General features: G+C 47.2%; 6 protein-coding genes across 6 annotated transcripts; 4 read left to right on the forward strand and 2 right to left on the reverse strand.

Annotated features, from left to right (window-relative positions):
* Positions 1 to 779: 779 nt before the first annotated feature.
* Positions 780 to 1,447, forward strand: E1B28_013745 (uncharacterized protein; the record flags this gene model as incomplete). Its single annotated transcript, XM_043158920.1, has 5 exons — positions 780 to 836; positions 895 to 967; positions 1,038 to 1,114; positions 1,182 to 1,218; positions 1,284 to 1,447. The coding sequence occupies 5 exons, from the start codon at positions 780 to 782 to the stop codon at positions 1,445 to 1,447; spliced, it is 408 nt and encodes a 135-aa protein (XP_043004275.1).
* A 186-nt stretch (positions 1,448 to 1,633) lies between these two features.
* E1B28_013746 (uncharacterized protein) lies at positions 1,634 to 2,784 on the forward strand (the record flags this gene model as incomplete). The annotated part of the gene is made up of 6 exons (XM_043158921.1): positions 1,634 to 1,772; positions 1,842 to 1,912; positions 1,977 to 1,986; positions 2,047 to 2,472; positions 2,541 to 2,600; positions 2,657 to 2,784. 6 exons carry the CDS (start codon positions 1,634 to 1,636, stop codon positions 2,782 to 2,784), a joined length of 834 nt encoding a protein of 277 aa, XP_043004276.1.
* A 548-nt stretch (positions 2,785 to 3,332) lies between these two features.
* E1B28_013747 (uncharacterized protein) lies at positions 3,333 to 4,862 on the forward strand (the record flags this gene model as incomplete). The annotated part of the gene is made up of 12 exons (XM_043158922.1): positions 3,333 to 3,401; positions 3,456 to 3,483; positions 3,540 to 3,548; positions 3,612 to 3,626; positions 3,685 to 3,751; positions 3,808 to 4,003; positions 4,059 to 4,131; positions 4,195 to 4,271; positions 4,326 to 4,362; positions 4,413 to 4,596; positions 4,652 to 4,678; positions 4,736 to 4,862. 12 exons carry the CDS (start codon positions 3,333 to 3,335, stop codon positions 4,860 to 4,862), a joined length of 909 nt encoding a protein of 302 aa, XP_043004277.1.
* A 248-nt stretch (positions 4,863 to 5,110) lies between these two features.
* Positions 5,111 to 5,873, forward strand: E1B28_013748 (uncharacterized protein; the record flags this gene model as incomplete). Its single annotated transcript, XM_043158923.1, has 3 exons — positions 5,111 to 5,570; positions 5,633 to 5,692; positions 5,752 to 5,873. The coding sequence occupies 3 exons, from the start codon at positions 5,111 to 5,113 to the stop codon at positions 5,871 to 5,873; spliced, it is 642 nt and encodes a 213-aa protein (XP_043004278.1).
* Positions 5,874 to 6,569: 696 nt separating this feature from the next.
* On the reverse strand, positions 6,570 to 9,616 carry E1B28_013749 (uncharacterized protein). Its single transcript, XM_043158924.1, has 5 exons — positions 9,472 to 9,616; positions 9,156 to 9,405; positions 8,071 to 9,106; positions 7,858 to 8,015; positions 6,570 to 7,801 (listed from the first exon to the last, which is right to left on the reverse strand). Exons 1-5 carry the CDS (start codon positions 9,513 to 9,515, stop codon positions 6,734 to 6,736), a joined length of 2,556 nt encoding a protein of 851 aa, XP_043004279.1. The 5' UTR covers positions 9,516 to 9,616; the 3' UTR covers positions 6,570 to 6,733.
* Positions 9,617 to 11,730: 2,114 nt separating this feature from the next.
* Positions 11,731 to 14,664, reverse strand: E1B28_013750 (uncharacterized protein). The gene is made up of 5 exons (XM_043158925.1): positions 14,543 to 14,664; positions 14,217 to 14,466; positions 13,152 to 14,166; positions 12,939 to 13,096; positions 11,731 to 12,882 (listed from the first exon to the last, which is right to left on the reverse strand). Exons 1-5 carry the CDS (start codon positions 14,593 to 14,595, stop codon positions 11,791 to 11,793), a joined length of 2,568 nt encoding a protein of 855 aa, XP_043004280.1. The 5' UTR covers positions 14,596 to 14,664; the 3' UTR covers positions 11,731 to 11,790.
* Positions 14,665 to 15,408: the final 744 nt, after the last annotated feature.

A 15,408-nucleotide genomic window follows, 5' to 3' on the forward strand; every position in this document is an offset into this window, starting at 1 on the left:
TAGAGGTCCAATGTCTACCATACTGTTTCGACTCTATTAGTGCCAGGGCTGGGTCATTGTGTGTTCAATGGTCACCTGAATAAATGCCGCTCAATTATCCTGGACTGGATGAGAACCCAATAAATTCACCCCGCGTTCAACATCCTTCGTGTCCCCCTACCATCATGAACGCAATCGACCGTCGTGCGGATGAAGGTTTACAAAGACTAGGTTACCAGCAGGAGATGAAACGGGTATGAAAGGCTTTTTGTCTCTTCGCTGGACGACGTTAAAATCGTTCTCAGTCAAGGGGCCTATGGCATATCCTATTCAGTGCGTCAACTGTCATTCTTTCCCTCTATCATGGTTCTGAAAATTCGTAACCCACAGTGTCTCTCGGTATGTATCTCCACACTCAGATGCGTTTCGTACGGAAATCAGTTCGTATCTCATAATCTGCAGCTATCATGGCCGTTCGTGAGTGATGATCATTCAATCGTTTTCTTCATTTAAATAACCGGGCCACGACGACAGCTTTTGCACTGGCGACACCGATCGCGACCAGCCTCGGGAGTGGGGGACCTGCAGTGATGCTCTGGGGGTTGGTCGTTCCGAAATATCGCACTAACTGTCATCGCAACCTAACATCTATCATAGCTTTGTCCTCGTTTCTTGCATCAGCCTGACCGTGGCATTATCCCTCGCCGAAATCTGTGCCAAATACCCCACCTCAGGTGGTGCATATTACTGGTGTTACCGTTTGGCAACTCCCAGGAACCGACTTTTGATTTCTTGGATTAATGGATGGCTCGCGCTCGTTGGAAACTAACTGGACTGCCAGTTTGTCGGTTACGTTCGTAAGTACGAATCTCTTCGTGACTATTGGTGGCCATCTCGCACTCACATTCATCATAGGGCACTTCCCAGCTTTTGGTGGCCGGAATTAGCATCTACCATCCTGAATGGGTGGCAACTCAGTGGCAAACTTGTACGTCATATGAGCGCTTCATTCTCTCTGTCTATTTTTGTGTTAAATCACAATTTATACTCCGTTCCAGATTTGATATTGCTTGGAATTACTCTTCTCTGCACTTCTGTCGGGATGTATTTCAATGATGTACTACCGACCCTTGACGTGAGTGTTCGATTTTAGGCTCAACTCTACAATGTTGAATGAAGCGTACCTAAATTAAAATCCCCAGATTCTCTCCGCATATTGGACACTACTCGGTGTCATCAGTAAGCCTAATCGTGATCTGCTCATTACCGCTCTCAGAATGAATGTTCAATGGTGCTGTTGACAGTACTGCTGATCTGCCTCTCGGTTAAAGCGGCCGTTGGTAGGCATTCTGCTAGTAATGCTTTGGGCCGCTTCGACCCCTCGGCATCGGGATGGACACCTGGTTGGTCCTTCTTCATAGGCCTTCTACCGGTCAGACTTCCTCATATCCTCGTTCATATTTCGTGAACGCCTTTCGCTCACCTCATCCTTTTTCCGTCGTTAGGCTGGTGAGAAATACGTTTTGGATTTGACACTTTCGGCGGACCTTACTTTGTGTTTTGTAGCTTACTGTTTCTCTGCAATCTGCATCAGTAAGCAACGAGTCTTTCATCCGATGTCAACGATGCTAAGGAGCCAACCGTAGTCTCCAGCATGGCCGAAGAGGTTCATAATCCAACCGTTAATCTACCTCGAGCCATTGTCTGGCAAGTTCCCATCGGAATGGTGACTGGAGTAGTGTTCATGCTGCCCATCGTTTTCACGCTACCTGATATTCCAACTCTTATTGCGGGTTCGTTTTTTTTCGCTGTTTTTCTCCCCCCGCGGCTACCGAATGTTTATACTTGACTCTCCGCTGAAGTACCTGGAGGTCAACCTACTGGAGTCATGTTCACGATGATAATGGGATCGCGAGGAGGTGGATTTGGAATGGTGGGCTTTTCCACTAATTCGACGCCTGAACGTACGGCTGATTGTCTGCATCTTCTTAAATTAGTGGTTTATAGGTGCACACCATCCATCACTCGAGGCACATACAAAAACACTCAACGAACTCTTATAACTAGTCTTCGTCATCGGAATCTTCTGTGGAATATCCATCTGCTGCGCCGCCTCCCGTGCAACGTGGGCATTCGCCCGCGACAAAGCACTCCCCTTCCACGAATTCTTCGCCGGCGTTTCACCGAAAAATGGTGTCCCTCTCAACGCTTACTTGCTTTCTATCCTAATTCAGCTCCTTCTGGGCCTAATATATCTCGGTTCTCCAACAGCTTTCAACGCCTTCGTGGGTGTCGCGGTTATGTGTTTAGGAGCGAGTAATGCTATGCCAATTGTGATATCATTGGGGAATAGGAGGAAGAATGTGAGGGATAGCAGCTTTGCTTTGGGGAAACTGGGTCTCCCGGTCAATCTTATTGCGGTGGTGTGGATTGTATTTGAGATTGTGTTGTTTTCGATGCCTGCGGTTGTTCCGGTCACACCTGCTACGATGAGTTAGTGACGCATCCCTATCAGCATTTCTATTCATTTGCTCATCGTTTCTATGTGAATTCGATTTCAGATTATGCATCGGTAGTGTTTGTCGGATTCGGTGTTTTCAGTGGGGTGTGGTACATGATCAGTGCGTAACTGCGTTCCATTCCTGCCACGCCAGGTTAAGCCCTCTTCTTTACATAGGTGGAAAACATCATTATTCTGGCCCACCGGAGCCACGAGATCTGGTGTTGGGTAAAGATCGGTCTGATATGAGCTCTCAAAACCAGGATGCTACTGATTATGACGAAGAAGCAGTGGTAGAAAAATAGTAGGGTCATGACCCAATAGTCAAAACGTAGCGACTGTCGCACTGCGGGCGCCATGAGCGCTTGAGCGTCTAATAACATCTCAGGGTGTCGGAGTTTCAAATGGTTATCGTTTTCTCCTTCCACTACTCAACTGCTTTCTGTGATTTGACTACAGGTTGCTTTGGTCACATAAGCCTCTGCATGAAGCAAGTACTTCTCAAAATGCCTTTTTCCCGCCTCGATACTCACCTTTCGGCTTCTTTTCGTGCCTGTTTTTCGAACAACACAATCTCTGTAGGCAGGATCTCTCACGACTCGGGGCTTGCGGGTGAGAGATCGAAAGCAGCAGCGCGGTATTCTCCCATTCGTGGTTACATTAGTGAGTGCATATTTAGAAACCTTGATGCCTTCCCGATACTGACAGTAACGTGATAAGACTGTTCAATTTTAAACAGTGCATTGACAGGCTTCGGGCATTGTGCTGTGGAGAGTCACCTGAATAGAACTCAATTCTGGTCGTGCCTTCATGAGAAACTCGGCGAATATGCCAAAAGTCGTCCGCTACCGTCATGAACGAAATCGACCGTCGTGCGGATGACGGACTACAAAAGCTGGGATACCAACAAGAGATGAAACGAGTACGAAAGGCTTCGTCGTCGTTCAGTTATAATTTATATTGAAATTGTTTTCAGTCCAGGGGTCTGTGGCATACCTTATTCAGTGAGTTCCGCTCCTCATCTTTTCACCAAACTTGGTTCTCAGGTTTTATAACTTAGTGTCTCTCGGTGTGTATCTCAATACTAGGCCATATACCATCCAGCATTAAACTCGTATATCGTGATCTGCAGCTATTATGGCCGTTCGTGAGTAATTTTTCAGGCTTAGTGCTTTCCATTTGAAATGACCGTCGTAACACGACAGCATGGGCGCTCACGACACCAATTGCGACTAGCCTGGAGGGTGGGGGACCCGTGGTGATGCTCTGGGGGTCAGTCTTCTCAAACCAAGTCACTACCCGTCAGCAAAGCCTAACCTATATCGCAGTTTCGTCCTCGTTTCCTGCATCAGCCTCACCGTCGCATTATCCCTCGCTGAGATTTGTGCCAAATATCCGACCTCAGGCGGTGCATATTACTGGAGCTACCGTTTGGCGACCCCCAAACACCGTCTGCTGCTCTCATGGATCAATGGTTGGGCGACGTTGGTTGGGTACTGGATAGGTAATTTGTCAGTAACATTCGTGAGTATGAACCTCCTCTCATGTAGCCATCTCGCATCAATTCATCGTGTTCTAGGGCACTGCGCAGCTTTTGGTGGCTGGGATCAACATTTATCATCCCGAGTGGGTGGCTACTCAATGGCAAACTTGTACGTCCTTGGGGCGTGTCGCCCTCTCTCCGCATTTAGATCTCAATGGCCACTCCACTGCAGATTTGATATCCGTTGGTATCACTTTTTTCTGCACTTCTGTCGGCATCTTTTTCAATGATGTATTACCAACCCTTGAGGTTAGTAGTCATTGTCTACTTCCAATGAAGAGTGTCTCAACGAATCTTTGGCAGATTCTCTCTGCGTATTGGACATTACTCGGTGTAACCGGTAAGCTTCATTCTTGTACTACTCTCAGATGTCCCCAACCTGGCTGTTAGTGCTGTTAATCTGCCTCTCGGTGAAAGCAGCGGCTGGAAGGCATTCCGCTAGTTTCGCTCTAGGCTTCTTTGACGCCTCAGCATCGGGATGGATCCCTGGTTGGTCCTTCTTCGTTGGCCTTCTTCCGGTCAGGCCCAGTCGCATTCATTTTGACCTCTTCGCTAATTGCCTGTCGTCAGGCTGGTAGGGATCCCTTGTTCAATCACAACCATCGGCAAACTTACTCTCTGTTCTTTAGGTTACTGTTTTACGTCGATCTGCATAAGTAACGAGTTTTGCTAAAAATTCAACCGGATACGAATAGCTGATAACGAACTTGCAGTCTCCACCATGGCCGAAGAGATTCACAATCCGACCGTAGACCTGCCACGAGCCATCATCTGGCAAATTCCCGTCGCATTGGCAACTGGTGTAGTCTTCATAGTGCCCATCCTTTTTACGCTACCTGATATTGCAACTCTCCTTGCGGGTTAGTTGATTTTTTTCACTGCCGTTTTCTCGATCTTCGAAAACTTATAACTCCGTTGAAAGTACCTGGCGGTCAACCGATAGGTGTCACGTTCACTATGATAATGGGATCGCGAGGGGGCGGGTTTGGAATGGTGCGTTTTCCACATATTTGTACTTATCCGAGGCATGAACGTTGAACATCCGCCTATCCGCTACCAGTGGTTTATAGGTACGCATCATCCATGGCATGACAGTATACACAAAGCCTCAAAAAAGACCAGTTTTCATCACCGGAATTTTCTGCGGAATATCCGTCTCCTGTGCTACTTCTCGTGCTACTCGGGCGTTTTCGCGCGATAAAGCACTTCCATTCTATAACTTTTTCGCACGAGTTTCGCCTAAAACTGGTGTTCCTCTCAATGCTTACCTGCTTTCCACTCTTATTCAACTTCTGTTTGGGTTGATCTACCTCGGTTCTCTAACGGCTTTCAATGCGTTCGTTGGTGTCGCGGTTATGTGTCTTGGAGCGAGTAACGCTATACCGATTTCGATCTCCTTGATGAACAAGAGGAAAGACGTAGTAGACAGCCCTTTCTCCCTAGGAAGATCTGGTGTCCTCCTTAATGTTATAGCGGTGTTGTGGATCGTGTTTGAGATTGTGCTGTTTTCGATGCCCCCGGTTGTTCCAGTTACACCTGTTACGATGAGTTAGCCCATTCTTATCAGAGTTTCTTTTCTCCTTTGCTCATCGGTTTTATCTGTATCACAGATTATGCATCTGTAGTGTTTGTCGGATTTGGTGTTTTCAGTGGGGTGTGGTACATGATTAGTGCGTAAATGTGTTACCTCGGTCCTGTCGCCAGAACCCACATACCTTCGTTTACCTAGGTGGAAGACATCACTATACTGGCCCACCGGAGCCACGCGACCTGGCGCTGGGGGAAAATCAGTCTAATGTAAGCTCTCAGACCAAAGATGCTACTGACGAAGAAGCAGTCGCAGAAAAATAGTAAGGTCGTGGACCCAATTGACATCAATATCTACCGTGTACTGAGAACATTGTACTCGCAAATTCGACAAGATGTCGTCGATTTTCTGAATTATTATGTACACCTAAGTTGGACCTTCCGCAAAGGTGGCATGAGATATACCTATCGGGGTCGGATATGTAGCTTGCGATAATTGAAAGACTGGAAAGAAGTTTATTGTCTAGCTATAGCCTACGCGACTAGCACGCGGCGCGGTCAGAGGAAGCGTATTATAACTGAAAGTGCCCGAGATCCAACTTAGTAGAAATTCCGAGCTGCGATCGTTACTCTTTCGTCGCAATCAAGTTGAGCGCAGGTACTTAGTTGACCTTACCTCCTCAGTAGGTCTCTCTACAGCCCCCTAGGCTGGAAACTCACTCGATTCACGAGACCCTCGAGGACAGGCCGGATAAACATTCCCGATGAAGTGGAATTCTGGTATTGTACATTGGCAAACGTCGAGCTCTATTGTTAATACTAAAGTACCCTACCCGGGCACTCAATTGATAGCTTAGACATTTGAACTAATCGAGCAGTAACTCGATCCATACACTTTGAGGAGTGACTAGCGGTGTCTGCGATTCGTGGCTTTCATTTGGATTCTATCGCTACATTTGTATCATATGAGTACACAAATCACAGAAAATATGTCTAAAGTACAGTAGTAATATCTAAAGTCCCGTTATGAGGATGGGTGAAGGATAGCAAGAAAGCATGATCGTTGCTACGAGGTATCAGGGTATCGGGAACGGAATACGCGGAGGATGGATGGGGTTAGATGAAGGAACAAAATAACAGGTTAGGCGACTTTCTCCACCCCTACTAGTACTACTAACACCTGGTCATTTGGGTCGATTTTTGCGTTGCTGAATCCTCGCACTACGACGCACGACAACTTCCGTCTGAGGATCTGAAACTCTTGACGGTCTAGAAATGCCGGGCCGCTGACGACGCGAATGTCCGAGCTGCTGCGTCTGCCTATTGGGTCGCACTGTGGATTTTCGTTGCTTCTTCCGTTGCGGTTCGGGTTCACCTTCCTCATCGACATCCATTTCTTGCTGTCTGCGAGAATCTTGAGCTAGAGGTTTGGCGAGGGCCACTGGTGCTCCTAGGGTCCAGTTATTCCATTGTGCTCCTAGGGTAAAGTTATTCCATCGTTGTCGAACTTCCTCTGCGTCCTTCACGGCTTCTTGGAGACCTGGCCGAATGCAAGGTCGTTGAATAAGTTCCGCTGGCGTCTCGGAGAGTATGTCGGCGACGATGGTGAAACTTTCCAACATCCATGTGTGGTCGTCCAGTTTAGCTAGCTTCTTTTGATCGACCTCCTCTTTCCTCTTAGCCTCCTCCTTCAGCTTCTTCAGGGCATACATAATGGAATAACGATCGTCTGGGTCCGTGATCCCGATTGAATTCTCGAGAATATCGTCAGTCAAATCCACGAAGGATTCCCCTGTGAGACTGTGGGCGCCGATCTTTTGGGCAACATCATCCGGGTTGTCCATGACATTTCTAATCCACGCAGTGATGTCTGCGGTTGTCCAACTCCGTGGATCAGAAACACCATCCTGAATCTCATCGTTGTTGTACCAGTAGCGAAAAGTAGCTTCAAGTTGGCACACCAATGCTCCAAATACACGGCATGTGAACTCAAATTCCTTCGAAAAACGTTGCACAAGGAAGGCCACTCGCTTGTTACCACCTCCACAATCATCCCCGTTCTTGTAAACAGCATAATCGTAGACATCTCTGAGGAACCCGGCGACTTTAGTGTCAGACCTAGCGTGTTGGGAGTATTGTATAGCCACCCAGCAAAGAACGTGGAAGAAAGACTCGAGATCATCAAACAGAGTGTGCTGCACGGGCTGGCCTCCCAATTGTAACATTCGCGCCGATATGAATTGCCATGTTCCCTGCAACGTTCGTTATATCTCCTGTCAGGACACTGAAAACTAAACCTATCACTCACCGTTCTCTCGTTCTGCCGTGGTTCTCGAGGAATACCGGGCTCGTAGGCCTTGCTAAACTCCCAATCAATAAGGAGGCCGTGTCCATTGAAGATGAGAATGTTGGCAGCACTGATGTCGCGGTGAAGTATGTGAAGCTTCTCGTAAGCTGTTTGATGAGCTGTAGAGTGTCCGTCAGCAGAAAGAAGTCGGAAGACACAACGACGGGATCTCACCCTTTAATGCATCTCTCAGAGCTCCCACAAATTCTGCTAGGTTCGAGAACTTCGACAGAGATTTCCCGACTTCCCGAAAGGCCATATAATAATGTCGATGGTGGCGTATTGGAGGGTGATTGTACATGTACTTGGTCTGTGTATTTTGCCATCTTCCCGACGCGTCTCCAGAAGCAAGAAGTGTAGGAATGTGAGGAACATCGGCGTCCTTCAGCGACGCATAAATCTTCCCTTCAGGCTCAAGGTCCCATGCCAAGGTCCGCCACGTCGCCTTCAAATAGTGGATGTTAGACTTCAAGATCTCAGATCCAACAGGTTGTGGTCTATTGATCGCTTCAGTGGTCGTAACGAGGAAGCCCTTTGTGCATCTTCCACGAGGGGTGGGCAGTGCCGTGGTGACCGGCTTACCGCCGTAGAACCTGTGTTCTTTCTCGTCGGTTTCGTCATGAATCGTGAACATATAAACGGCGTCCTCTTTTCCCATCTCAAGGATCTCCCTCACACGTGTAATCTCCTTCTCCTGCGTCTTTGGGTTGAGAGGAACGGCACAAGGGTCGTGCCCTCGCGCTTCACGGTCAGCCGAATGATATCGCCAAAGAAAGTCGACGAGGAACGTTTCGTTCCAGACATGGAAGCGTTTAGAGACCGTGGCACCGGCTCTATCCCAACGAATCAGCCTTGCGTAATGTCCAAAGATGATGACTGAAAAACAGTGCGTTCGGAACTGTCTCGCCATGAGGGCCCCAGCGTAGGTGGATATCTGGTCGCGAGTGGCCTGTGCTTCGTACGTGTCGCGATCGATGTAATAATCGTCACTCAAGTCATCCTGAATTTCGAGGAACGGATCCTGCTCTTCTCGAGGCTCTAATTCGACGAGAAATTCAGTGACATCGGTCATTCGGAAGGCAGCAGTTTTGTCGTATCCTTGGATGTCTGGCTGGAAAGAGACGGAATGTTCATACCACGAGATAGATGTTGATTGGTGGCTGGTATCCTCAAGCTGAATTGACGGACAATACTTTGCGACAGCTGTAATCTGAGAAACACGATAAGAGCGATTTTGAAAAGAAAATGGACTCACTCACCAAGGGTTGGTATCTCGTAGTCTCAAAATGACCTCGCTTGCAACCGGTGTTCCTCACATATCCCGTGATAGCTTTCTTCACTGCTTGCTTGGAAGCAGTGGAAAAACTAGGCATGCGTTTATTCGATTCTGTAAGAAATTTATTCAAGAATATCTGAGGAGCGATAGCTTGGGACCATCGGTCGTCCATGCAGCATCCTATTTCTCGGAGCACTTCTTCCTGTCCCAGATGCTTCTTCCCGAGTCCAAGCCTAGGATTTGGTCGATGAGGGGTATCATGGTCAGTATGAGGACGGGGTGAGTAGGAGGAAACTGACTGAGAAGAGCCAAAAAATGACGGCAGGTGAGTCGATTCCGCCATGTTCCTTCCTTTTGAAAGAAGGATAGAACAAAGAATTTATAGGATTTCCGCGACAAAGGGAGACGCGACCACAAACGTGACCGTCCATCCATACGTGGAATTCCAGGTTTAGGACAAAATGCAATATTATCCTATATATAATGGGACAAAGAGACCTGATTATCAGCGATTATCAGCGATTATCTCCAAAAAATGATCTATGCGACAGGACCGGGGTAAATTAAAGCGGAGATCGAAATTTCCTGCGTGCACGACAATATCCATGTCCCCTCCCTTTGAGCTAATGTAGTATTTTTCAAGTTCCTGTTTATTCCTACTGTTATCTGACATGTATCTATACTTCAACTGTTATTAGATGTAACTTTTATATTCCCACACTCTTTTTTGGTAATAATTTGTCATCTCTCACTGTTTCTGTGGTCCCTCCTCTCCCCTTCTCTAACTGTACTATCTTGGTGGGGTTTTCCACAGGTTACAGGTTTTTCTGTGCACGGGACAGGGAGGGAATGGGGTAGGCCACCCTGTGCAAAGTCCTGTACACAGTACAAGTCCTCTACCTGCTATTTATGTCACCCACTATACAATATGTACTGATTTGACACAGAATACTTTTCCCATGGGTTTGCACCTGTAAAATGGGATAGAGCATGGCCATACCTGCAGATAGGGAAGTTGGAACAGCACAGGTTGGTGGGTTTTCCTGTGCATGGGATGGGGCTGGAATGGATTAGTCACCCTGTACAAGTCCCATACCCACCATACTTTTTTCCATGGGTAACAGGTAGAACAGGTGTAATTACGCCTCTGACACAGGATATTCACAGAACGGGTCATGTGACATGAATACAGTGGGCCAAGGGACACAAACTTTCCCCCCATGGGTGATTCATGCTGTTCACTACCTGCAGAACTCCTACAGAGTGCAAGTAAGCAGGTGTATAAACATGCAAAAAAACTCGGCACAAAGGGCCGGGTCATAAGCTTGTTATACTTCATGTGGCAGCGTGTGGTTGTCATGTGATTGCCTCATTTAGAATCACGTACTTCCTAAAAGGGCGAATAGGGAATTTAAATTCGCGCCTAAATTGTGTCCTAAATTGTGCTAATCATTTACCGTATTTAGGCAAGAATGCTGGGAATCCTGGTGCATCACGCGTGCACGGTCACGTTATGGTCGCTCAGAAAAAACCTTCAATTGGGAGTGGGCAATTCCCGCGACGGTCAATTATATTTGGTTCTATTTGGCTCAACTTAGAAAAGTGTCCGCTTTTTGGATGGGTTCGTGGCTCGTCCTAGAAATCAGCTAAATTCATGATAAATCATTAAATATTCGTTACTTGAAAACGTTAAGATGTATTTTTTTAAAAGGTAAAATTGACTGAGATATGCACATCATTACAACCATATCTCGATCAGTTTCAATTTCTGTCAATATTCATCTTAACAATCTTCACGAAATCGATTAAAATCATGGCTGGCATACTCAGTTTGGGGGTATTGCGTTCATGAGACCCCATTAAATAATAGTTTTTTTTGAGTGGCAGCAGGCAATGTCACAGTGTGCAAAGCACTACTATTTACCCCCTCACAAGTCCCTTCAGCTATATATAAACATTCATATAGTCTTCATATGTGAGAAAATTGTATTCAAGGCTGGTTCAGCAGTACAAGGCATTGCACTAGCGCTGGAACGAGCTTGGAACGAGCGACGGACATATTTTGAGTGGCTGTGTGTATTAGTAAGTCGGACGCGAGGCTAGTGGGAATTGCCCACTCCCACTTCAATGCTCACCAGCGTGTCCAGCATCGTGATCATGAGTGCTTACCAGCACTCTGGAAGATGGCAATAGATTACCATTTGCTAACCAGCACTATCAGTCTGACAGTCTTCACCATTCTGATTGTGATTACTCTCAGCCTGGCGGCTATGGCGGCTATATGTTCTCGTGCATCAATGTCACTCAATCCAGAACGAGGACAGTAATGCACGTTAAGGACTGGGGGACCTGAGTGGCTAGGAAACCCGCGTTGTGTATTTACGACTGCGCTGAAGGGATGCAATATTTGGCTGTTTTGATGGAATCTGTTGCTAAATTTGAATCGAAGGGAGATATAGGTACACCGGTCCAGGAAATTAAGTCTAAAGTACTAGTGTAACTTCGAAAGCCACAAGGATAGCAGGAAAGCATGAGAATTACAAGAAGTATTAGTAGGGGTATTAATATCAGGATAAATGAAGGCTAAATGGAGATAGATGGATGAAGTTTACGGATCATCACGAACCACCAGACGGCGACTTTCTCCGCCCCCTACTAGTACTAGCAACACCTGGTGATATGGATCGATTCTTGTGTTGCTGAATCCTCGCACTACGACGCACTTCCACCTGAGGAGGATCTGAAACTCTTGATGGTCCAGAAGTGCCAGGCTGACTACGTGACTGTCGCTGCTGTGGCTGCCTATTGGGTCGCACTGTGGATTTCCGTTGCTTCTTCTGTTGCGGTTCGGGTCCATCTTCCTCATCGACACCCATTTCTTGCTGTCCGCCAGCATCTTGAGTTAGAGATTGTGAGAGGGCCACTCGTTCTGATTGGGTTCGCTTCTTCTTTTGCTTTCGAGCTCCTTCAGGCTCTGCGTTCTTCACGGCTTCTTGAAGACCTGACCGAATGCAAGGACGAATAAGTTCTACCTGCATCCTGGAGAGAAGGTTGGCGATGCGACTGAACATCTCCAGCATCCATGTGTGGTCGTCCAGTTTAGCTAGCTTCTTTTGATCGACCTCCTCTTTCCTCTTAGCCTCCACCTTCAGGTTCTCCACGGCATGCAGAATGCAATAGCGATCGTCTGGGTCCATGATCCCGATTGAATTCTCGAGAATATCGTCAGTCAAATCCACGAAGGATTCCCCTGTGAGATTGTGGGCGCCGATCTTTTGGGCAACATCATCTGGGTCGATCACGACATTTCTAATCCACGCAGTGATGTCTGCGGTTGTCCAACGCTGTGGATCAGAAACACTGTTCTGAATCTCCTGGTTGTTGTACCAGTAGCAAAAAGCGGCTTCAAGTTCCTGCACCAAAATTCCAAAGTGTGGGCATGTGAACTTGACTTCCTTCGAAAAACGATGCAGAAGGATGGCCATTTGTTTGGGTTTACCACCACCATCATCCCCGTTGTTGTAAACAGCATAATCGTAGACATCGTTGAGGAACGTGACGACTTCACTGTCAGATAAGGTGTGATGAGAGTATTGTATAGCCACCCAGCAAAGAACGTGGAAGAAAGACTCGAGATCATCAAACAGAGTGTGCTGCACGGGCTGGCCTCCCAATTGTAACATTCGCGCCGATATGAATTGCCATGTTCCCTGCAACGTTCGTTATATCTCCTGTCAGGACACTGAAAACTAAACCTATCACTCACCGTTCTCTCGTTCTGCCGTGGTTCTCGAGGAATACCGGGCTCGTAGGCCTTGCTAAACTCCCAATCAATAAGGAGGCCGCGTCCATTGAAGATGAGGATGTTGGCAGCACTGATGTCGCGGTGAAGTATGTGAAGCTTCTCGTAAGCTGTTTGATGAGCTGTAGAGTGTCCGTCAGCAGAAAGAAGTCGGAAGACACAACGACGGGATCTCACCCTTTAATGCATCTCTCAGAGCTCCCACAAATTCTGCCAGATTCGAGAACTTCGACAGAGATTTCCCGACTTCCCGAAAGGCCATATAATAATGTCGATGGTGGCGTATTGGAGGGTGATCGCTCATGTACTCGGTTTGTGTATCTTGCCATCTTCCCGACGCATCTCCAGAAGCAAGAAGTGTAGGAATGTGAGGAATATCGGCATTCTTCAGCGACGCATAAATCTTCCCTTCAGTCTCAAGGTCCTTTGTGAAAATCCGCCACGTCGCCTTCAAATAGTGGATGCTAGACTTCAAGGCCTCAGATGCAACGGGTTGTGGACTGTTGATCGCTTCAGTGGTCGTAACGAGGAAGCCCTTTGTGCATCTTCCACGAGGGGTGGGCGGTGGCGTGATGACAATCTTCCCGCCGTAGAAAATGTGTTCTTCCTCGTCGGTTTCGTCATGAATGGTGAACATGTAAACGACCTCCTCTTTTCCCATCTCAAGGATCTCCCTCACACGAGTAATCTCCCTCTCCTGAGTCTTTGGGTTGAGAGGAACGACACAAGGATCGTGCCCTCGCGCTTCACGATCAGCCGAGTGATATCGCCAAAGAAAGTCGACGAGAAACGATTCGTTCCAGACATGGAAACATTTAGAGACCGTGGCGCCAGCTCTATCCCAACGAATCAGCCTTGCGTAATGTCCAAAGATGATGACTGAAAAACAGTGGGTTCGGAACTGACTTGCCATGACCCCCCCAGCGTAGGTGGATATCTGGTCACGAGTGTCCTGTGCTTTGTGCGTGTCACGATCGATGTAACGATTGTCGCTCAAGTCATCCTCAATATCGAGGAACGGATCGTGCCATACTTGAGACTTTAATTCGACGAAAAATTCAGTGACATCGGTGTCGTATCCTTGGATGTCTGGCCGGAAGGCGACAGAATGATTGTTCCACGTGATAGTTGTTGAATCGTTGCAAGTCTTCTTAAGCTGGATGGATGGGCAATACTTTGCGACCGCTGTGATCTAATAAAACACGATCAGAGCGACCTTGAAAAGACAATGGGCTCACTTACCAAGGGGTGGTACCTCGCAGTCTCGATATGTCTTGGCTTGACATCAGGTTCTGTCCTGTACCCCGTGATAGCTTCCTTCACTGCTTGTTTGGAAGTAGTGGAAAAAGCAGGCATGCGTTTGTTCGATTCTGTAAGAAACTTGTCCAAGAATTCCTGCGGAGGGATAGCCTTGGACCATCGGTTGTCCATACAGCATCCTATTTCTCGAAGCACTTCGTCGTGATCTTTAACCTTCTTCTCAAGTCCAAGCCTAGGTTTTGTTCGATGAGGGGTGTCATAGTCAGTTTGAGCCACTGCGCGAGGAGCAGTAAAGGGACGACGCTGACTGAGAGAAGCAACTAAAGGACGCGGGGGAGTCGATACCGCCATGTTTCTTCATTTTGATAGAAGGTTAGAATGAGGACTTTATAGGATTTGCGAAAGATAATGGTGGAAGGTGGAAGGAAGGAGGAAACAAAAGAAGACGCGACTACAACGTGACCGTACACGCGTAATGTGCCACGATTCCCAGGCTCTTTTGGTCGTTTTAGGTAGAAAATTGCGACAAATTAGGACATAATAAGAATTTCTCTTCCTAATTTGTTCATTTTTGTATCGTATTCCAAGAGATTGTGGCACCGTGGCAGGCTCTGACTGAGTCGAAGATAGTTTGAACATTTGAGTCAATGAATCAAGTGACTCAATTCAGAACAAGACAATGGCGTCAAATACTTATTTATTAAGGGCCAGTGGCATTCCACGAGTTCAAGGCTGTAATTATCATTCTCAAAATCGTTCCACGTTTGGAGACTAATGGACACAATAGAACACCATATCTCAGGAAGTCAATATCTGTCCATGAGATGCCATGGTTTTCGCGGCGACCAGCCTGAGGATATCGGGCAATTACTTGAATTTACAAGAACTTCACTGGCAGAGGAATGGAGTATTGCGCATCAATGCATCAATTTTCAATCACTGCCACGGTCCACGGTCCTTGGCTTTCTGGCGCCATGAGGCATCTCGGGTCGGAGTTCAAAATTTTGTCCGAGTCGTGCAAGTACCTCATAAATTGCTTCTCTTGCGCGGTTTCGGCTCAAATCAGGATTTTTTTTACGCCAGTTTGTCAAAAATAAAGTCTCTCAGGGGACCGCGAGCGTACCAAGATCGAAACTACAATAATCCTCCGACAATCGTGTACATATTGTAATAT

Source organism: Marasmius oreades, chromosome 9, assembly GCF_018924745.1.
Source record: "Marasmius oreades isolate 03SP1 chromosome 9, whole genome shotgun sequence".
NCBI classification, from domain to species: Eukaryota; Fungi; Basidiomycota; class Agaricomycetes; order Agaricales; family Marasmiaceae; genus Marasmius; species Marasmius oreades.

Bases quoted from the DNA above. Each gene is read 5' to 3' on its own strand.
- E1B28_013749 (XM_043158924.1), bottom strand. From the start codon at position 9,515: ATGGCGGAATCGACTCACCTGCCGTCATTTTTTGGCTCTTCTCA. The intron at 8,016-8,070 runs GTGAGATCCCGT...GACACTCTACAG, and splicing joins TCTGAGAGATGCATTAAAGG to CTCATCAAACAGCTTACGAG. The intron at 7,802-7,857 runs GTGAGTGATAGG...CGAACGTTGCAG, and splicing joins CACGGCAGAACGAGAGAACG to GGAACATGGCAATTCATATC.
- E1B28_013750 (XM_043158925.1), bottom strand. From the start codon at position 14,595: ATGAAGAAACATGGCGGTATCGACTCCCCCGCGTCCTTTAGTTGCTTC. The intron at 14,467-14,542 runs GTCAGCGTCGTC...AACAAAACCTAG, and splicing joins TCCTTTAGTTGCTTCTCTCA to GCTTGGACTTGAGAAGAAGG. The intron at 13,097-13,151 runs GTGAGATCCCGT...GACACTCTACAG, and splicing joins TCTGAGAGATGCATTAAAGG to CTCATCAAACAGCTTACGAG.